This window comes from Myripristis murdjan, chromosome 13, assembly GCF_902150065.1.
Source record: "Myripristis murdjan chromosome 13, fMyrMur1.1, whole genome shotgun sequence".
In the NCBI taxonomy this organism is placed as follows: domain Eukaryota; kingdom Metazoa; phylum Chordata; class Actinopteri; order Holocentriformes; family Holocentridae; genus Myripristis; species Myripristis murdjan.
Genome location: NC_043992.1, coordinates 20,941,105 through 20,963,612, shown reverse-complemented (window position 1 = coordinate 20,963,612; position 22,508 = coordinate 20,941,105). Strand labels below are relative to the sequence as shown.

Below are 22,508 nucleotides of genomic sequence, written 5' to 3'. Positions count from 1 at the left end.
ATTTCTTTCATGTCCTCTACTCACCTTTAATTTTTATCCACCACTTCCTCGACCAGTCCGTTCTTAATATTTTCTCACTTCATCTCGCTCTCCTCTCCTCTATTATAACCTCCTTCACTTGAACTTCAGTGGCCATGGTCATTATTAAGCCACCCAGCCTTAAGCCTTCGATAATACCACCAAGCCATGCCTGATGCAAACCTGTTTAGGTCACAACATGTGAGTTCACCACAGGAATGGGATCCTGACAACTTTCAAAGTTAATGGGTATGTTGCATCCACTGAACAAGGGGGCCCAGTTTACAAATAATCCATATTATACTCCTTTATACTCCTCCATTTATACACTGACATAAACTCCTACTACCATCCGGGACTTGAGTTCAGCATAAACAGGTATTTCAGCCCTGTATCCGAAAATGGATAATTATCAGTTTTGACTCTGATAGGCATAAACAGCTCACCCATTGTTTCATTATTTGCGATCCACAGCAGGTTAGCCTGTAACTTTAAAGCTACAATGACAGAAACTACGAAAAACAAGAGCCATGCAGACTAAAGGTACAAAAATGTGGAATGAGCACGTAGGCAACTACGAGAACCATAGACTCAACCCTTAAGCTATGTTTATTGAACATATTTGTCAGTTGAGTCTATGGTACTCTCTTAAATCGCCTTTCTGCAATTTTTATTTTGCTGGCTGTAACCTTTGCAATGCAATAAATTACCCATAAATCACCGTCTTTTGGATTGGGCTCTGAATAAAAATAGGCTATAGAGACTGGCGGGCTTGGGTTGTCCTGGGTAGACCAAAACAAAACAAAATAGACGAAAAAACTGCTTGGTGTAAAAGTGACTTTAAAAATAAAATAGCACCTTTTTTGGAACTGGGGCAGCAAACTAGCCTTCTGTCCATCAAATGTTGTTTCTCCTCAGTACAGGCTGATATTTGAGAGTCTTGTTGAGAGAGTGTAGCAGTGTGTGCTTCTACTCTATATTATGTGATCCATGCAGTAGGTTTGAGACAGTTTTTATGAGTTTTTATGAGCATGTGTGTGCGGTGTGCATACATGTGCAACAAAAAAAGACATCCCATTATTATCTCTCTTTGAATTTGCCAGCAAATTCCGTCCCACACCTGTGTTACACTTCAGTGCTGCTGGGAATAATAGGGTATAGACGCACACAACAGCCCACACAAACTAAGTAGCGACAAGGCTTTTCATGTCTCACAGATGACAGACAACACAGACTCTCCTTTTCCTGTAATGAGGCAGCAGGGCTCCAATAGACAACATGGGATATGATTAGGAGACACATCCACCGCAAGTATGCCTGCAACCCGACAACCACAGACTGAGAGAAGTCAGTCATTCATATGACAGCAATGTCAATAACTTGCTCACTTTTGGAGCCATATCAAATTATATGCAAGAACATAAAGACTCCCACACACAGAGACATGACTGACAGCAAAGATAAAGACATTCTTTTGATACAAAGATGGCAGTGTGTGTTTGTTTGCACCAGAGTCAGAAATTAATAGTTGCTTAGGGCAAAGATTCCCATGAAAGTTCTCCCGCTAATCAGGAGTAACCTTTTTTTTTTTTTTTTTTTTTATTTATTTTATTTTACCCAGCACTTCAGAAGGTTACCCTGCTCCCATTTCATTTGTTGAGCTGTCAAATATCCATGCATGAATGTGAGCACTGTCCCCTGTGGGCGACCATAAGAGCTTATGACAAGGGGATTCTTTCCAGTGTGTTCTGGACGAGGAGAAATGGAGAGGATTTTGACCAGAAAACAACCAAGCATGCAGCCCCAAGTAGTGGAAAATGTTGGCACCAGGCAGCCAGCAGTAGCAGAAAATGTCAAATGCCAAAAAAAAAAAAAAAAAAACACTGTATCAAGTAAATAACGCACAAAATCTATCTATATAGCTATCTATATACATGCACACACACACACACACACACACACACAGACTCACATATCATAAAAAACTCGTCAGTCGAAAGGTGAGAGATGGGCAAGCTGGGGACAGAGAGGGGACAAGGGCACCTGTGTCGACAGCTGCCAATTTCTAGTAGTCAGAAAGAAGTGTGGGATGTGTGGTATTTTATGATTTCAAATGGAAGAAATGTTTTCCAAATTAAGTGTTTGCTCGCCAGAATGCAAAGCAAATGTATTCACACTCCAGTGAAAAAGGAAACAGCCTCTAAAAATCAAATGAACCTAGCAAAAAATGCCATCTGAAAAAAAAAAAAAAAAAAAAAAAAAAAATCTTACTCTATTGTGCTGCGTGTGTTTGCACATCACACCCTGCGTGAACTTCAGTTCCAGAGAAGGGTCAGTTAATATCATGGAGTTAAATGTCAGCTCCTCCAGAGTTTCACTGTCTTTCTGACAGCATCAACAACATCACAGACAACTGCAAATCTAACAAAGGTCAGTGCTTTCTTCCCTTCCCTTTCTGTGTGCAAGCGTGTGAGCGTCCACACGTCTCAGACTTGTTTAAACCTGGGATAGCGGTTCGATATCCATCAGATTTATGTCTCTGTTATTTTTTCTCTGCTAAACAGTAAGTGATAAACTCAGTGAAGGACATAATAACAGAGATCTACCTTTTCACCTCTCTCTCCCTGTCTTTCTCTCTGTCTCTCGTTCCCTCTCGCTCCGTCCCTGTGCTATCAATCAGTCCAGTGGTGATTGCGGTCGGATTACAGGGCTTTTGCTGTCCACTCTTAGTGATTAACTTCTGCACAAATAAAATACCCTTATATCCCCCCCAAAGTGACAGCATTAAAGAGGTGGGCAGCACAAACACACACATTCCTACTCACACACAGGAACGACATCACAGTTGTATGGTCAAACCCAAAGTAGAACCACATTTATGACACACCAAGTGTATGTGTGTGTGTGTGTGTTGCAGGACACCTGCAACACACACACACATTTTCCTGCACCTACCTGTTTGTCCTTGTTTGATCCTCACTGGCACATCGGCGTGAGATAAAGTAGCGGATGGTGGGTTGTGAACTCAGCTGAGGACAGTGGCAGTGGTGATAGATTAGGACTGGCTGCAGGGAGTAATGCAAAACAACAGAGCAGAGAGAGAAACACAAACACACACTTGCACACACACCTATAGTGCATGTACACACACACGCACACCCCCAAGACAACAAACCAGTTCTAGTTCCTGCTGTTTATCTTCCAACACCCCTGCTATGGCAGCAAGAGTAGAGTAGGTACTCAATGGACACGCACACGTGCGTGCACAGACACACAGAAACACACACATGCGCGCACACACACACACACACACTCACACACACATATGAGGGCAGTAGTGGCCGCTGGCACAGTTGCTTGTTCCCTCCCCTACAAATATAATTTATCACCTGCAGAAACCTCTTCAGTGTATGCTAACGTTTGTGTGTGTGTGTGTGTGTGTGTGTGTGTGTGTGTGTGTCTGTGTGTCTGTGTGTGTGTGTGTTCAAACAGTCTCTGACCTGATCCCATGCCAACCTAACCTTATTAAGAAACAAACTGTGAAGACAACAGAAAATATGTTGTGTGTTCAGTCCCTGTGGGTGAACTTGGCACCACAGGCAACTGTTCTTTCTCTCTCTGTGCCTCTTTCTCTCTCTCTCTCTCTCTCTTTCTCTCTCTCTCTCTCTCTCTCTCACACACACACACACACACACACACACACACACACACTCAAAAGGAATCCAGCACACTCCAACTGAATGTCAAATAATAAATAAATGTATGCAGAAAACATGTGGACAAGCACAATAATGCTTGCACGCATACACATACTCCACACACCGCTCTTTTGCTCAGGGATGTTCTTTGCATCATTAAATTGTTAGATTAAAAAGACAAATCATAACTTAGTCATAACAAAACAGCATTTAATCAATACCTCAATGCATAGTTTTCCATGCACAGAATTACAAATATATTGTCATCATGACTTATATAGGGCATTTGTAAAAGGGGTTTCCCCAATATTGAAGTTACACTGTGACAGATAAATCAGCAAATCAAATTACAGAATTCACGTGGCTGTGTGTGTGTGTGTGTGTGTGTGTGTGAGAGAGAGAGTGAGAGAGAGAGAGTGTGTGTATGCGCACACAAGAACATCTCAGGGTAGTGAGAGCACACTCTGCCGATCTCTCTGTGCTTCCTCCTCTTCCTTCTGTTGCTCCTCGCTGATTCCATTCCTGGAAGACCAAATCCACCAATCAGAACAAACTAATCATAAAGAGACGACAAACAAACACCAGCCTGACATGAAAGGACTGGGAGTAGCCAGCAAGTGAAATATCTCAGCTGCCAGTCAGATTTAACAGGAAGTAAGTCAGAGGAAGATGACACCAGAGAGACCGATTACAGTGCATTCTTTTGCATGGTTTTAAATGTATTACATATAAAATCAGAGTCTGGTCTGATCCTGATTATAAAAGTCATTATATACACACATTTACAAAACAGTCAAAATATTGCTATATCAGCCAAGCTAATGCAGATTGAGAAAACCAACAGTGAAGGGATTAAGGTGTATACATGCCTCAGTATCTCAGCTAATACTGGTGAATCCCAGACGTCTTAGTCGGGCTTGTCATAATCAATTAAGAGCTTCCTGAGGGGTTACCGTAAACGGCGTATGATGCGCATACGGGCAAACTCGGAAACAAAATGCCTGAATTTCCCAAATATTAATGTGACATTGCAGCACAAGTAAGCACTGAGTGAAGGTTACATCAAAGAGAACCGAGAGACTGAGGCAACGCTAAAGCAAAGCGGTGCTGCTGGAAGCGGTTGAGTCAGACCAAAGCCGGATGATGAATAGCTGTCTGGATATGAGGTAAACATGGGCTAGGTCACACTAGACGCATGCATCAATGGATACACACACTATTGCTGCTTAATGTACTCTGTCACAGCATTCACAGAAGACCAGACTGTGTGTACGTACTGCAGAACGGGTTTGAAGAAAGGAAGAGACAGAGAGACAGAGAAACAGTGTGTGCTTATGTGTGAGAAAGTTTGTGTGTGTGTGTGTGTGTGTGTGTGTGTGTGTGCGTGTGTGTCTGTGTGCTTGTGTGTGTGCAGTGTGGGTGATCTCGGGAGGATACTGTAAGTCTTACTACTGCAATATGCATTAAAGCGTATGCATATTTTATAGGCTTGAAACAGAATTGAATTGTGAATCCAGTCATGGCACTCTGACTACACTATTATTGTAAGTGGTGGTGTACAGTGGAGACCACTGTACAGTAGAACTCCATTATAATGCATCTATTCTACATCGAAACTGCAGCAACCATGCAACTTATTCTAACTCAGCAGATGCATTCTAAAACAGGCACTTTCAAAGTGTGGCCCATGGGCCAGTGGCGGCCCTTGGAAGCTTTTCTGGTGGCCTGTGATGAGTATGCATTATATTTGGTCCCATTCCAATAGAGTTTTAAACCAACCCACATCACAGAGTAGGCTACTTTCGTCATCACTGCAGGTACATTAGCCAATTAGCAAGATGGAGGCACCCAAGCCATGACACAAAAAATGCTGTGCCATTGAGGAGAAAAGCAAGTTTTGAGAGGAATGGCTCAAGGCTAACTTTGTTGTACCTTGCTTTTCAGATAAAGTGATGTGCCTTATCTGCAAGCAGGTGAACGCAGGGTGCAGGGAGTTTAACATAAAATGCCTTTATGATATCAATCATAAAATGTACTTCATTCACGGGTAGTTCATGGGTGAGAAGCGCACATCTAAGCCCTGCAGTCAGTTTTCACAAAACCGTTTTAGCCTCAGTAACTACAAATTGCATTTATTTTACTGGCTGCAAACCATTTCCAAAGCACAAACTGCAGACATGCACCTTTGTCATTAAAACTAAAATCTACCAAAAAAAAAAACCCCAAAACAAACAAACAAACAAACAAACAAACAAACAAACAAACAAAAAAACACAACAATCATGATCTCACATGATTCACAACTGGCATGACTTTTAGTGTAGTGGGCCATAAAGAAAAGATTTGTTTTGGAATTATTTTGTTTTCGTTGTTTCTTGGGCAGCCCTCAATCCAACATTGGGTTCCTAAATTGGCTCTTAGTCATCAAAACTTTGAGAAACCCTGTATGGCTAAAATGATTTGATGCCAAATGTCCTGGACTGTCTTTTTGCCTTTTATGTAGAGTCCAAAAAGATGGTTTTGAGTGGAACCTCTGCAGTAATCCTACATGTACCTGTTTTTTTATTCAGAAATAAACACTGAATTGAATTTTATTGTCCATAAAAGGTGGAATATTGTCATTAGCTTTTCCTGGTATTCCAAGCATTCATAACACGACATATCAAAAACGTAACACACACAATTTGCTCCATAATACAGCATGTCTGATGCAGTTAGGAATAAACCTCTTTGTATCTTCCTGTATTGTTGAGCATTGCAACTGCTGAGAATGTACCATGACAAAAAGCTGTGATACATCTGAAAGGACTTTTTTGGGAATGTTTTGGGGCAGCATTCACTGTGTGGCAAGTTCTTGTTACCCAGATAAAATCTATTTACATTCATGGTATGATGAATATTGTCAGGTTGACCATACAATTACAAGATAAGATGATCTCATGAAAACGACAAAAGATTATCCATAAGATGTAATGATAAAGTAGTGTGATCAAGTCTGCATGTCTGCATGTCTGTGTGTATCTGTGTATGAGTGTGTATGTTATAATGTGCATGGGTGAGTGTGTACATGTGTCTGCCTGTCCATGTCAGAAGGATGTACGGAGCTGGTTTAGGAGCCCTCTGTGTGGTGTGTGTTAATCCGGTTATTACACGTCTCAATGTGATATTCACAGTGCTCTGCTCAGCACAAGGCCTCCAGCGCAGATTACACCCACTGCACACACACACACACACACACGCACACACACACAAACCATTAACCATCAATTTCTGAAATACAAGAAAAATACGTTAACACTCTCTCTATCTCACACACACACACACACACACACACACACACATACACACAGCCTAAGCGGCACATTAAGGCTTGATGCCCAACATGCTGTTGAAGCTAAAGTCGTTCTGCTGGCTAACGTTCCATTACACACTCCACATATCCGACAGAGGGAGAGATTGATGAAGGACAAAAAAAAGAGGGATTACCCCCCATTGTGACCATTGGAATAGTGGAGGAGCACAGGGCTGAGAAAGAAATGAATTACATGCCCATCATGGTGAAGAGGCAGACAGACAGAGTATAAAAACAGGAAGTCACAAGAATACAGTCACATTCACAGTTCTGGATGTTGTGAAAATGTCCTGAGTGGCCAAATTTGAATGAAAGAGGCACAGAGATGACAGCTAAATAACCCTGGCAGGCACTCAAATTCAAGTTTCCTTATCCCAGATGTAGTCACACTTTAATTTCCACATTTCTTAATACGTCCAAGTTAACAACTTATCATGTGAAACTTGATTTTATCACAAACATGTACTGAGGATGGGGCAGTGTATGTACATCTAGACAGTAGTAACTGAAAACTCTGATATAGGGATGTGTGTATGTGTGTGTGTGTGTGTGTGTGTGTGTGTGTGTGTGTGTGCGTGTGCGTGCACACTACCCACCGAGTGAGAGCCTGATTCCTGTGGTGACCTGGACTTCCACTGACTCTCCCACCAGCTATAAAGGCCTGCATCCCGGTATCTGTGGTAAACATTAAAAGAGATAAACCATTATGGTTTCATGAGCGTCACTGTTCTCATCGTCACTGTTATCATAGTCATAATTAAGGAGTGTATAAGGAAGGACAAGAGAATATGTCATACCAACACTATACCTCTGCTGTTTGAACTCTGGCAGGACAGAGTCAAAACATCAGAAGTTTGTCCAGCAGCTACATATAGCCTAGAGCCATTTGTTCGCATTAACAATAAAAATGCTAATGTTAGCCACATGCAAGTTTAATGTGCAATGCCATCTATTGAATTTGAACTTGTTAGCAACAGACAAATTATTCATAGTGAGAGATCAGACAGTTTTATTTGATGGGACGGGTGGAGAGGTGGGATTATTCAAAAAATTGTGAAGAATTTACAGGTTGAAATGTTTTATTTAAGCTGATTTTCTGCTTTTCATTTTGCTGTTGTGAAGCATTTTGTAGCTATGGAAAAGTGCTATACAGGTAAAGTGTATTCTTTTTCTTCTTCTTCTTGCTCTCCTTCTTCTTCTTATTATTATTAGTGGTGCAGCATGAGGTCTCCATTAAAGATGACCGTGTTATCTAGGTGGGAAAGTAATGGGAGGCCGTTTTTAATGAGGCTAGAAATGTCATTAACATATACCTGTCTGGTCACTATTATCATCACCATCACCACCAAAAAAAAAAAAAAATGTATATATATATATATATATACATATATATATATATGAAAAAAAAATAGTATTAGATGATGAGTGGTCATACTATAAGGGTGTGTGTGCAAGCATGCATTATATAGGTTGTGTGTGTGGCCTACCATTGCCCATGAGTTGGAGTTCCCGTTCCAGACAGGACAGAGTGTATGTGTTTGTGTCCGTGTGCAGGTCAGGGTCTTCGCAGCCTGTCTGGTCCAAGCCACAGATCTCCATAATCTCCTGGGCGGCGCGTGACAACGGACGAAACACTGTGCCCAACTCCACGCCACTGGAGCCTGACGTGGGACGAGAAAGGCCGGCAGAGAGAGGGGGGGAAAGAGGAAAAGAGGGAGAATGTGAGGGGGAGGGAGAGGGAGGATGAGGGCTTGTCCTAGCAGGGCGAGACAGAGTCGGGGTGGTCCTGTTAGAGATGCTCGACCATGATCCTGAATGAGAGAGAGAGAGAGAGAGAGAGAGAGAGAGAGAGAGAGAGAGAGAGAGAGAGAGAGAGATTGGTACATAGGAGGATGAATGTTATATCCTTGTATCTGGCAACAGCTATCAGGGCTGATATGAGGATAAACAGAAAACTGAGAAATCCCACATACAATGCCTACAATGTTGTCAAGATGCTGCCTGCATTTTACAGAAAATGTGAAAGAAAAATTCAGCAATATTTTTGAACTACAGAGGGAGAGAGAGATTAGAGGAGATTGGGAAGAAGAAAGAAGAAGGGGGGTACACGGCTCAGGATACAGGAAAAGAAAGAAAGAAAGAAAGGACAGACAGAGAAAAGAGCATAACAGTCAGTAGAATGAGTAGTGTCTCATCCCTCTCCACTGCGAGCCACATCAAATTGAATCAGATTGAACATCCATCCCACCTGCTCACTGTAAATTACATCGAGGCCCCCATTGAGAGGCTATGATGGCGTGGGCGTGCATGTGCGTATGGGTACGCGTGTGTATGTGTGCACCACACTGATTCCTCATGCTGCGTGCTGTCTAACCAGTTTCAGCTGCCGCGTTAAGTCTTTCATTCTTTCAATTTTCTATTGTCTCCTTCCCTCCTGCCACCCTGGCTCGCTCTGTCTTTCAACTGGTGCAGAAACTCCACTTAGTGCTTCACAGCCACCTGCACTGTCAAACTGAGCAGCATGGGAGGACTGATGAACGTGGTACGCTGACACTAATACACTCGCACTCACACGCGCAGGTACACATGCGTAGACGCAATTTACAGCTGACATTTAAGGTCCAAAGCAGATGGGAGATGCATCTCGATGGTGGTTATTGATAACACTGTGCCAGATTGAAATTGCTTTCAGCATGAAACAGGAGAAAGATTAAAATCTGATCCTTCTAAGTTGCCTCTCTTAGAAGTTCCTCAGGAAAGTCAGATTTCACTCACTCTTGGGTGTGTATGTTTAAATAAAGCTTTGAGCCACATCAAGATCTGATTAGTACTGTGTGCTTCCTTTATATATGGTGAAATATAATGCCGGGAGTAAAAGGGGTCTACATTACATGCACACACATACGCTGGATTTCCCTGGCTAAAATTAAAAACAAAAAGGAGGCACAGTGGGGAACAATGTGTAAGGAGGAAAGAGAGGGATGAAAGATAAGCATGATGAAGAGCACAGTGAGGAGGAAAAGGTTTGAGGGCGAGAGATGGCAAGTTGGGTTAGACTGATGGAGAAAAAGAACAAAGACAGGCAGAATGGCTTGAAAGTGTGGAAAGGGAGGGGTGAATACAATCAAACAAGAGAATTACAGCACAGTAGTTTAAAATGAGTGGAGGAGGAGAGAGGAGGAGAATCCTGAGATTTGATTAGCAGCTGGGGGTATTAGAAGTATCACTCTGTAAACAGATTATATTCCTGTCTCTCAGGTGTGTGTTTGTGTGTTCATATGTGTGTATGTGTGTGTGTGTTTGTGTGTGTGTGTGTGAGTGTGTGTGTGTGTGTGTGTGTGTGTGTGTGTGTGTGTGTGTGTGTGTGTGTGTGTGTGTTCATGCGTGCATGCAAAATGGTGAGTGTGAGTAGCAGCATAAACAGATTACTGCAGTGTTTCTGGGATCCAAGCGAGTGAAGTGATGAGAGGACAAATTCTTGGACCAACTCCCAATCCTGCATATGTGTGTGTGTATATACGTGTGTGTATGTGTGTGCATGTGTGTGTGTGTGTGTGCGACTGATACAACATAATCTCTTTATGAAACCTGCATACTCAGTGCCAAGAAAAAGTAGCTGTATGCAGGAATGAGAAGTGTATTAATTGTGGGTGAAATGGAGTTCTGTGTATGTGTGAAAGTAAATAAGAGGCAGAGCTCAGCGTGTCTGAAAAAGAGTTCTCACAGACACACACACACAGACACACACACACACACACACACACACACTTACCAGATGTTCCTAGTTCATATGCAGATTTTTTTCGTCTCCCAATGGGTGTGGTTGAGTGGGTTTGAAGTCTAGTTGGCTGAATGTCGTTGTTCTTCATCACTGTGATAACCAGGTGTTCCTCAGCATAGGCTCTGACGTTGCTGCTGGGCGTCCAACTTATCGACCCTGATAGAGAAAGAGAGAGAGGGAGCGAGAGAGAGAGAGAGAGAGAGAGAGAGAGAGAGAGAGAGAGAGAGAGAGATTTGTCACTATGAATAGTCATCCTTAAGAACACATGCAAATGCATAACAAACATTTACATTTTTATTTATAACTCCATCCACTTTCACATCAAGTTACTGCCTTTGCTGTGGCCTAATCTGGCCCCTGACAAACATCAGGAATATTCGGAGGCAAGCCAAACACAATCCACACACACAGATTATGAAATGTTATGCTGCTCTCCGATGTGGCCATAGCTAGCAAGTGGAGGTAGCCATGAATTTGTTTTCCTTCATTCCAAAAGTGTATGCATTCGTAGAGGTGCTGTTCACAGACATAACTTAGACCCCCTTGCTGGCAGGGTGTTATTTCACAGACAGTAGAGCTGAATTCTAGGATAAGGAATTAGAAATGTTCACTGTGCAGTTTCATACATAAGAAATGTGTATGATATAGAGAGAATAGAGAAAGAACATAGTCTGTTATATCTTACCATCACAGTGTGTTGTTGCTAATTAGCTGTAGTGGTTGTCACGTAATTACATACAACCTGCCACTGGATTGGTAACACCTGTAGTTTGCTACCAAACTCGTCTGCCACTCTTGACAAATTTTAATGGTAGGATTTTATAGAAAATGCTCTTTACTGACTACAATAGCTAGCCTCATGACAACTTCCAGACAGCTCCGACAGCTTATTCTGTGAAAGGAGCAAAGTCCCAGAACTTGTTACCTGATCACTTGAAATTGTCTGCAAAATTCATTATTTTTAAGGAAGCTACAAAGTTTTTTGCCTAAAGTTATGTCTATTTCTAATTTTTTGTAGCTTTGTTATCATTAAATGTATGCTGTATGTATGTAAGTGTTATGTTAATTTCTGTTTTCTTTCTTTTCTTTCCTTTACTTTTTTACTGCTTTAATGTCTTACTTTTACAAAAGTCCTTCTAGTGACAGGTGTTGCAAATTAGTATCAGCTATAAACACTCTGATACTTGCATCAAATAGCTGTTCTCAGTTTATCTATGTGTGTCTCTCCCCATGAAATAAACAATATTAAAAAAAAAAAAAAAAAAAAAAATGATGTCTTGTGTCCAAATGGTTCTCTTTCCTCAATGTTGTCATGGTTAACAGCATTTGAGAAATCACAGCATAACCTTTTCATAAAAAATAAAATAAAATAAAATAAGGGTTGTCCTGGTGGCTCAGTGGTCTAACTGTCGGATGTTCTGACTTCCAAACTTCCCACCGCCGTGCTAAATGTGTTCCACTGCAGCCAAAACCCACAAGAGAACAGGAAAAAAAAAAAAAAAAGATCTGTCTACTGACAGCAAATGTTCGACCTTAACTCCTTTCCTCCTTTGTACATTTCCATGTAGGAAGTCAGATTTATCCTAGTTCCAAGTTCATTGGAAAAAGCTCCATATGGCCCTCCTGGTTTCAAATTGAGCCTGTCTCCCATTCCTTCCTGTCTCTCTCTCTCTTTTCTTCACAAAAAAAAAAAAAAAAAAAAAAAACAGAGAAAGAAACCAGTGATGAAAAGAGGTCTCAGTTGGTGACGTAACCTTCCATTACAATGTGACCTCACTCTTACTATCTAAAATGAACCATGCCAATTAATGGTAGTAAACCCAAGTGAACTGAAGTGAAATTACTTAATTATATTTGATACAATCATCCATATGTCCAAACCAATATTGCTTAACAAGCCTATTCAGCTAGCCAATCAGCCTGACAACTGAAATAAAACTACTGCTATTTTCCCCTCTCCCTCTGGTGGTTAGTCAATCAACTAATGCCATAGATTGGATGGAGAGCCAACTAACTAGTCTAAGTAAGCTCCAAATGAAAAGCGGAAAGGAGGAGAGGAATCAGACAGCTAGCTCCAGAATTCACAAACTGGAGAAGCTGAATAGCCCTGGCACCGATGTCAGGAGAGGAGGAAAGTATGGAAGCTCTTTTGGAGAAAGGAAAAATGTGAGTTAGAAGCAAAGACACACATACCAGTCAGTCAGTCTGTCTGGATGCCAACGTGTCTATTTGTGTATGTCCCTTTTACTGTTTCTGGGTAGAGGACTGTCTGTCTGATTGTCTTCTTGCCTGCCTGCTCACCCATCTATCTGTGGTGTCTGTCTTTATGTCTTGCTGCACTTCTTCTGCCTGTCTTTCTGTAATCCTGTCTCTCTCTCTTTCTCACTGTCTCCTTGTCTGGCTGTCATCCTGCATGCTTGTCTGTCTGCCTACCTCTCTGTCTGTCGCTTTCTCTCTCTCTGTCTCTCTCTTTCTGTCTGACTGGATGCACACACTATACAGCAACTGCAGACTAATAACCTCATTTTCTGACTGACTGGTTGACAGAGGGTACGAGAAAAAAAGAGAGCGAGGTGGAAAGGTAGAGCAGGAGACACATAAAACCTGTTGGATCTCAGCCCTGCCAGGAAAAAAAGAGAAAAATAGAGGAGACAGATGGAGGGATGGAGGGACATAAACGAGTGTGGAGTGTTGTCAAGGTGATATTCCTCCTCTCTAACCTTTCTCTCTCATTAACTTTGGAGCTTTAACGATCGTGGCAGAGACAGTGCGGGGTTTGACGAGCGGCTGGCTGCATCGCGTGAGGAGGGCCGTGGTGTCCTTGTGGGAAGTCTCTCACTATCAACCTCATTCATTCACCACAGACTTGACAATGAAACACTCTAAATGAGTTGGGCTTCAAGACTTAATGGAAGAAAGTAAGGGTTGATGTGATTGTTTCGGATTGAGGCAATTTACTCGAGCGAGTAAAGCTTGAATTAGAAATCTGTGCCGAATCAAAACAGTAACTGCTGAACTTCATGCCTTGGACAATAGCACAAGACATAATGAGAACCATGTGGCCCGATAATCTTGGCGCCAATCTCCTCGAGTTGTGTTTGTGTGAGTCTGTATGTGTATTTTGGGACATAGGGTCGCTGTGTTGGTGTGTCTTAAGCATATAAAGTGTCTACAGTCCAGGAAACTTATATTCAGGCATTAAATAAGTTCAAATGTTTGGAAAAATAACCACAGCCCAGACGCGCACACACACACACACACACACACACACACACACACACACACACACACAAAATAAAAAAAGGAATCTCAGGAAAGCTCCCTTTGGACTCACCAGTAGTAAATTATCGGTGTTGTCCCCCCTCTCTCGTTTTCCACCGAGCAGCCAACGCTCCTCTGGGTTTAAAACTCATTTTCATCTCTCTTGTAAGCTCTACGCTTTTACATATTTGTTCTAAATCCCATTATGAAGCCTTTGTGATATGAATAACGCTTGCAAATTGGAAAGTATCTCCAGGCAAAAGTTGGACACAGAGGTAATCTTCACAATCTAATCTCTTGCAGACATAAAAACAGCAACAGCACTTTCTGATGTAGTTTTATGGGAAAACATGAGCCTGTTTAAAAAAAAGTCTCACAATAAAACACATGCACAAGAATGGAGGCACACACACACACACACACACACACACACGCGCGCGCGCGCACACACGCACACACGCACACACATATAGACACACACAAGCAGACTATTCCCTCTAACCTACCTGTGCTGAGTGTATCTGAGTCATCCTGGCAATTCTGCCACATATGTGTCAGGTCAGAGTGTGTGTATTCTGCTGTGCCGATGAGACCGGAACTGAAGGCCAACCCTGAAGTCAAAAACCCATCTGTACCACAGAACTGCTCTGATCCAGAACCAGCTTTCTGGGCCAAGGCATACACCTGTACGATGAAGAGAGAGGGAGAGTGAGGCAGGGATTGATGGAGGGAAGGAGAAGAGGAAGAGGACATGCAAATGAGCAGGGGGAGGAATGGAAGGATGGCCAGAGGAAAGGGCAAATACAGGGAGTTGAGGATGGGATTGGAAATAGGCAGGGATGGGGGTAATGAAGATGAGAAGGAATGAAGGAGGAGGAAGAATGGGATGTAGAAATACAGAGAAAGAGTATGGGGGAGTAAGGAAATAATAGATTAGCCCTACAGCTTGGGGGTCATTTATATCCTATCCCAATCAATTCAAAAGACAAAATTAAAATTCAATATCTACTTAACCTCTATTAAGCCACGTAAGACGGTGAAAAAAAATGTACTTTTCCATTTTCAACAGCCTAAATGAGTATGAATATGAAGACAGTGTCCTTCAGTGGAGATTACACCCCTCCCTCTCTTTTCCTTTTTGTTTCCATGTGATGAATTGATTTTTAATTAACCCCAGGAACTGATGAGAGCATTTCGGAGGGGCATGGTGGGATAGCTATTCCTCCCGAGGAAGTGTCCTCCTGCAAGACAGGGGTAAAATGAGGAAGCTCTGTTTAGTCGAGATTAGATCTGATGTATTAGCATGCTAGCTGTAGCATCGCAAGACACCGCCGATGGGACAGGACGGGGCAAGAGAAAATAAGAAAGGAAGACATAGGGGAATAGTGTTTGTTAAAGCGATGGAGGGGCGAGGATGGGGAATGAGAAAAGGAAGAAAGGGTGAAAGAAAAGGGAGAGTGAGAGGCGAAAACAATGCTACAGCAAGAGACCAAACACAATGGTACTGTGTCGATGGAAAAAATTGGAGTTGTCTTCCTGCAGACAAATGTGCTTTCATAACAAAAAGGATGCAGTGGTTGTCAGATTGAGTGAACTAGAAAGGAAAGGTAAAACAAAGAGGGGTAGCAGGGACAGAGAAAGACAGGGAGATAGAAGGAGAAAGAGTGAGAGAGAAAGAGCGAGTGAAACCAAAAGAGAGACAAGCAGAAAGAAAGAGAAAGAGGGACACATGGAGGCCACTGAAAAGAGGCACTAGCCAAAGAGCTGCAGGGATGTACAGACAGGGAGAGAATAGGAAAAAACACCAAGAAAGAGTGATGGATATACAGATAGATTGACAGACAAGCAGGGAGACAGACAAAGAGGGAGGGATTAAGAGGGGTTGGGGGGCAAAGAGAGTCACAAAGGCACAGCTGGAGAAACTTCTGAGGGTAATTACTATCTAACTGTTTGAGAAACAGTTTGATTTAGGTCCAGGGGCCACAGATAACCACCATCTCTGATCATGAACCTCATTTCACTCCAGCTTTTTAATAACCCCCCCCCAAATCCCTCCTCACCCCACATTTTTCATTCCTCTGCCACTGTAGAAAGGATTCATACCATTAAATAGCTGATAGGTCATTTGGGACCATTAAAATGGTATCTTTTTCATCCACACTGTTTCTCTTTTCTTCCATCTCTGGTGTGCACCTTTAACACTATAGCCTTGGGTGTCTCTGAGCTATAGATGAATTATGGAAACTAATTAGTACGATACAAATGCTATCTAACAGATTAGGTCAGCTACAATAAGAGACACTAATTGTGTGTCGCTGAACTCATCTCATTCTATGGAGTGAGTATCTCCGATGTAGTCGTGATTTTATCACTATCTCTCCTTCTCTACACCCTCGATACCCTTGCCCACTCTTTCCCTTTTCTTGTTTCTTTTGCCCCTTTCATGTCCACTAAATATCTTTCATTTGGACCTTTTGGTGACAGCTTCTAGGGTTATCATCCATTAACTTGTCCAAGATAATATACGTCATCAACATCCTATTAGTAACTTGTTTTTTAACTTGTAATTTGTTTGCAAATTACAAGTTACAGCTGCACTTTTAGAGAGAAAAAAAATGTACAACTTTGCTCCCCAATGTGACCCCAACAGTTCTCTATGTTACCCTGCTTTTCACAAACATTAAAAAATGACAGGAATGTCATGGAAGTCTCCAATGATAATGTGTCATTAAAAGTCTTGTTAAAAATTGTAGTGCCATTTGTAAAGCCTTTTGAAAGGTTAACAAAGTGGATGTGTAAACTGTACTATGAAATGGTGCATAGTCCCTGTTCATTAGGCAAAATATTCCCTGAATGCAAGGCCATTACAGCTCTTCAGCTAAAGGTCTCCAATCTAGGAAGCAAATGTGGAAATGCAGAAACCTCTCACCATGGATGAGTCTGACAGTTGTCCTGGTGTATCAATTTGTAAATCCTCTTCACATTCTGCATTCACAGGAACAAAAGAGTTTTCTGGGTGAGGACTGGAAGTATTCCTCTGCTCTTCTTCACTGGCTCTCCATCCCAAACTTCCATTCATCTTCACCTCTTCATCTGAAGAGTCTTCCACAGGCACACTCAGACCCAGGCTATCACTTGACATTTCATCTCCGGTGTCTTCATGAAAAACACATGAAACACATGAAAATTTTAGAACCTCCTGGTGGTGAATGTGTCAACAGTCAGCTGTTTGATCAAGTGCCAATTCACAAGTGCAGTATAGCATCCCCGCTGAAGCATCACAGTGCTGGATTTGCTTGATCATGCAATTAAATGAATTGGATATATTTAACGCTCTCAAACTGATGAGGATAAGAACTTTACTGTAACAGCTAACAGACCTCAGCTATAGTTTGAGGCTGTGGCTTTTGCTTAAACATTTGCTTATACATAGATAAGGGAAAAAAAAAATTGTTGTAGCTTGAGTTATGATTGGCTTCAAGAAAAACTATTTTCTACCCATAGGCTAGGAATCTTAAAATTGTATATGGCAAAAATTCTAGGTTTGACTTCAACTCACGTTGAAAAATCGGGTGCACTGCATTGACTATCCTTGACTTATATTGTTTTGCACAGCTAAAACAAAGTTTTCATTTCTAACATCCAAGGGAAAATCATAAACATGACCTAAGTGCCCTTGACATTGCTACAGATGCATCAAATTGTAATACGCTGATAAACCATGCATTCAGAGGCAGACTGGCCAAAGAGGTGTAGGGAGTGCAGGGTGAGAAGGAGGGGGGCAAAAGATGAAGGGAAGCTGAGGGATGATGGATGAAGAGGCAAAGAAAGGTAGAGGGGTAAAGTAAGGACTTTGAATGTAAGAAGTTAAAGCAGGAGGGAGAGGGAGGGGAGGTATGGCCTTGTTTGATGTGTTGCACCCTTTTTGATATTACATTGCTTGTCTGGCATTCAAGTATGTAACGAAGCTAAAGGAACCAGCCAGGGCAGCTCTGTGCTAACCTTCTCTGCCTCTGACCCATCAAAGTCTAATGTATTAGTAATGCATACACAGCAAAGCACAACTCAGTACACAGAAATTCATAAGCCATGCACACACACACATACACACACACACACACACACACACACACACACACACACACACACACACACACACACACACACACACGTCGCAAAAACACACGTGTATTTCTGCAAGTCAGCACAAAACACTTGAAGCAAATTGCCCTCATGTGTGTCTCTAAAGTGCCTGTGAGTGTTTGTGTGAATACAGGCGTGTGTCTGAGTGCTTGTGTGTGTGTGTTTATGTACGTGCATGTATCTGTGAGTCCAGAGAGAGGTTTATGTCTATCTGCTTCAGTGAATCCTAAGGGGAATTTTGTGTGCTACACACTGGAGGAATTCAGGGACATTTCTTAGAGTGTAATTACCTCTATGTCTGTTGTAGCATTATGTCAGGTATTTACTTAAAACCCTAATCAATATTAAAAAATAAAGAACACTTTTTATGGCCGGAGCTAAATTGGCTTTGACAGCCCAGTGGAATAAAAGGAAGCTATTACTGCAGCAGTACCGATCACGAGTGTTTTATTCACATAGAGGGGCCTTGCATCTGAGACCTGTGTCCAGGCAAAATGTAGAGCATCACAGCAAGTGTGTAGTCAGGCACCATTCACCTGCAAAAGCCCATGCTTCTAAATGTATACAGATAAATACATTACTTTTCTCATTAGTGCATTTCCTTGATCTGCATTTCCTCTACTAGTAAGCTACAGTATCCCTTGTGTTAAACCAACTAGTAAATGTTTTACCCTTCCTTCAATTCAGAAATTACCATAACCCTAATTTCATGGATGAAATTTTGATTTCATCCATGATTTTGATTTTCAGGTGGGGGGTGAGGGGGGTGCGGGGGAGGGACTCAACTGGCTTGAGTACGGGGTGGCGGCGGGGGTGCTTGAACTGCTTGAGGACCAAAACTGCCATTTGAAAAAGTGGAGGGGACATGTCCCCCCTGTCTCCCCCCCAAATTATGTCCATGCCTAATTTGATTCTGGCCTTTCAACAGTTAGATGTCTTAAAATGCAAATACATATTCCATACAGAAAAAAAAAAAAAAAAAAAAAAAAAAAAAAACACGAGTGGCTGTTTTAGCCACCTAAACTTAACCATGACCTTAACCAAAGTAATCTAAATTTAACTGTAAGGTACAGTAACCTCCCCATGCAATGAACAAGTAAATATGGCATGTCTGATTTGTGGTATTCCTCCACCAGGATCTGGTGGAGGAACATTATATTCATTTACTTTGTTCCCACAACACATGATCTGCATTTCTGAGTGTGAGCTCAATTCATGACAATTTATAGACTGTTGCACTAATTCAATCCTTAATCCTCAACCTGGGTTGGAAATATGACACACACATACAAATGCACACACACAAACAGACACAAACAGAACACACAAAATAGATACTGTTAATAGTATTCACTTACCTGCTGTGGGTAATGACAGCTTCTCCTCCATTCTGACAGCTAGAGGACTCTGTCTGGCCATAATAAGGTGTGGTGAATCTGACTGGAAACCACGTGTGTCTTGATGTGACAGGGTTGATTTGTGGTCACCAGTCAGAGGGCTAGAGGAGCTGACATGTGACTGACTTGAAATATATCTAGAATATACATCAGGGGATGATGGATTTGATAGAGACAAACAGGATATAGCTGTCAGGGGTGACCTGCATGACACAGAGTTTGACTGTGATAGCCTAGACGCAGTGTCTCGGGACTTTGCTGGTGGCGTTGGACTGTGGGATGACTGTTGGGGAGAGGACAGTGGGAGTATGAAACTTCCACAATGAGAGGCTCTGGGAAACACAGGTGACAGAGGTGATTCGTAGTGGTTAGGTAGTATGGCTGAAGCTGGGTTAAGGGACTGTTGGGATTGCTTTGGAGATGCTAAACCAAATGGGTCCAACAGAGGTGACTTTGGTGAAGAGGCTGGTTCTGAGACTAATGGGGATGATCTGGACTGTTTTGGGAACTGGGGTGACTTAGACCTATTTGGTGATGGAACTGATTGGTCAACTTTAGGTAATAACTCGGTAGAGCCTGATGGTGAGAGTGTGAAAGTAGACCTGAGGGAGAGAGATTTAGATGGAGAGGAGGAACATCCTTCTTTGTTTGGTGATCTTCTGATACTATGAAAGAGAGGAGAGTCATCAGGGGAGGAGAGTGGAAAAACGTGTGAGGATTCAGTGGTCTTTAGCTGGGAAGATAATACAGGGGTAGAGCAAGATAATTGCGGCAATCCATTGTCAGGTTTTGATTTTTGGGCACTAGGAAAGTAAGACTTTGAGGTTGGTGTCTTGACAGATGCTTTTGACATCCATGGAGTCTCAGTGGTGGAGCATGTTGGTATCTGGGTTTCTGAGGACAGCGCTGCACAAGAGATAACACAAATGATAAGTACTTTAGCTCATTTAACATCCATGTGTTCACACAATATTTCATCAGCATGCCTGGAAAGAAAAACCCAATGAGGGGGTGTTTCATAAATAAGGATTTTTAAGGCTTGTCTTTGACTAATTTCTCAAGCAGAAAATCTCCAATGGCCATTGTATGTAATATAAAATATACAAAATATTCTTTAGACAGGAATATACATATGACATGGTTTAATTAACTGTGCCTGAGACAGTTAATTGACAGCTAAGTAGCTGAATAAAATGCATGCAATGAAATGCAATGTATTATTGAAGTCAGACGATTTACAGTCATAATGTCACATATGAGCCAGGGGTCAGTTTGTTTTCACAGTTTATGACCAGCAATGGCTTGTGGAGAACTTAAGTATGAAACAGGAAATTTGGTGAACGTACAGTATAACAGTATTGCTGAATGTATTTTGAATAACAGTACTTTCCTGTGTTGTCTGACATTACTTGAGATGCATTCATGTTTTGCCCATGAAACAATACTTAGAGGGGTATTTCACCAGTTATGTAACTGAGGTTCATTTTGTCCAACTGTTCAATGTAATTGACCCTCTGAGAATATTTGGTTAACTATTCTGGCTGTAGCAGCTTGTTTTGAACTACTAAAAAACAAATTTACGCAAAGTATAAAAATTTGCTAACATGAAAACTAGTTTCCCAATATCATCCCTCTGTAAAGGTTTAGGGCATGCTGTTTCCCCTTTTCAGGAATTGAGTTCATTGTATTTAACACAACACAGAATAACTGTCCTCTGGATACAATCAACTGGAAGACAAATTCAAACACAATGATACTGAGTAACTCTCAAGCCAAATAAATTTGGTTCACATTTTTCCAACATCATCTCCCTGACAGGTTTAAGGCCATGACTTTTTTTTTTTTTTTTTTTTTTTTTTTTTTTTTTTTTTCATTTTCATCACTTCACACAGCTTCCTATTACAATAAACAGAGTAAGTGTCCTCCAGGTGCCATCACTCAAGAGGACATTCAAACCCATTAACTCTGAGTTCCTCAAATACATTTGTGAAAAAATAGGGTTGGTTGCAGGGTATATGTGCAATTACACGTCCACCTTTACACTGTTTCTTTTACACTAACACATAACCTTGCTGTGGTGTCCATTCACATTTATTTAAAGAATATTTTTAGCATTTTTTTTTTTTAATCTTAACTATGCAGTTCAAAGTAGAGCGAGACAGGAAAGATTAGGAGAGAGAAATGACTGACATGTGATAAAGTCCAAAGCTGGATACAAACCCAGAACATAACTGTTATTGTAAAAAAAAAAAAAAAAAAAGGTTTTGGAGGGATAACTCCCTACTGTGTGCACACACAGACTTATACATACGATAAATATACAAATTAGAGCTGTTCTTAAACAACACATACTGAAACTGGTCCTGAAATGAGTCCAGGAGTGAACCAAGCCTTTACCACTCCCTCCGACCAAATCAGCAACCCACACTTGTGAAATAAAATACCCCAAATACACAACCTACATTTCATGGCACTATCCAACAGTGGACTTTGAGTTTTGGATGAGTGGAGCTTCTTAGTTCCTTTGAGTTCTACTGGTGCTCTCCGCAGTTTGGATGGTGCTATTGGAGTGAGGGGGCTGAGTCTTGTGGAACCAGCACTAGTAATGTCTGGATGGAGCACCACCGCACTTCCCTTGTTGGAGAACTGCTGGGAAGGGACCCTGCAAGGTGAATAGGGTCATCATGAGAGTGCAAAGAAAGAAAATCAAAGTCTTTTGAGTATTAGCATGTTTGAGAGAATCAAGGCCAAATAGAATCAAGAACTTCTCGTTTGTTTGATTCTCCCAACACAAACCATACTGTATGCTGCTGGCTTATTAATAAATTACATTGTGCTGGGTGAGCATTGCATCTAAT

At 41.6% G+C, this 22,508-nt stretch overlaps 1 protein-coding gene across 1 annotated transcript; it reads right to left on the bottom strand.

Moving 5' to 3' along the window:
* Window positions 1-4,031: 4,031 nt before the first annotated feature.
* zbbx (zinc finger, B-box domain containing) lies at window positions 4,032-14,733 on the bottom strand. The gene is made up of 5 exons (XM_030067755.1): window positions 14,617-14,733; window positions 10,841-11,005; window positions 8,556-8,879; window positions 7,665-7,743; window positions 4,032-4,238 (listed from the first exon to the last, which is right to left on the bottom strand). Exons 1-5 carry the CDS (start codon window positions 14,657-14,659, stop codon window positions 4,160-4,162), a joined length of 690 nt encoding a protein of 229 aa, XP_029923615.1. The 5' UTR covers window positions 14,660-14,733; the 3' UTR covers window positions 4,032-4,159.
* Between the last annotated feature and the right edge of the window lie 7,775 nt (window positions 14,734-22,508).

Excerpts from the sequence above, each read along its gene's own strand:
- zbbx (XM_030067755.1), bottom strand. The coding sequence starts at position 14,659 with ATGTGGCAGAATTGCCAGGATGACTCAGATACACTCAGCACAG. Across the intron at positions 11,006-14,616 it reads CTCAGATACACTCAGCACAG|GGTCGATAAGTTGGACGCCC; the intron begins GTAGGTTAGAGG and ends TTTCTCTATCAG. Across the intron at positions 4,239-7,664 it reads AGGAATCAGGCTCTCACTCG|GAATGGAATCAGCGAGGAGC; the intron begins GTGGGTAGTGTG and ends TTGGTCTTCCAG.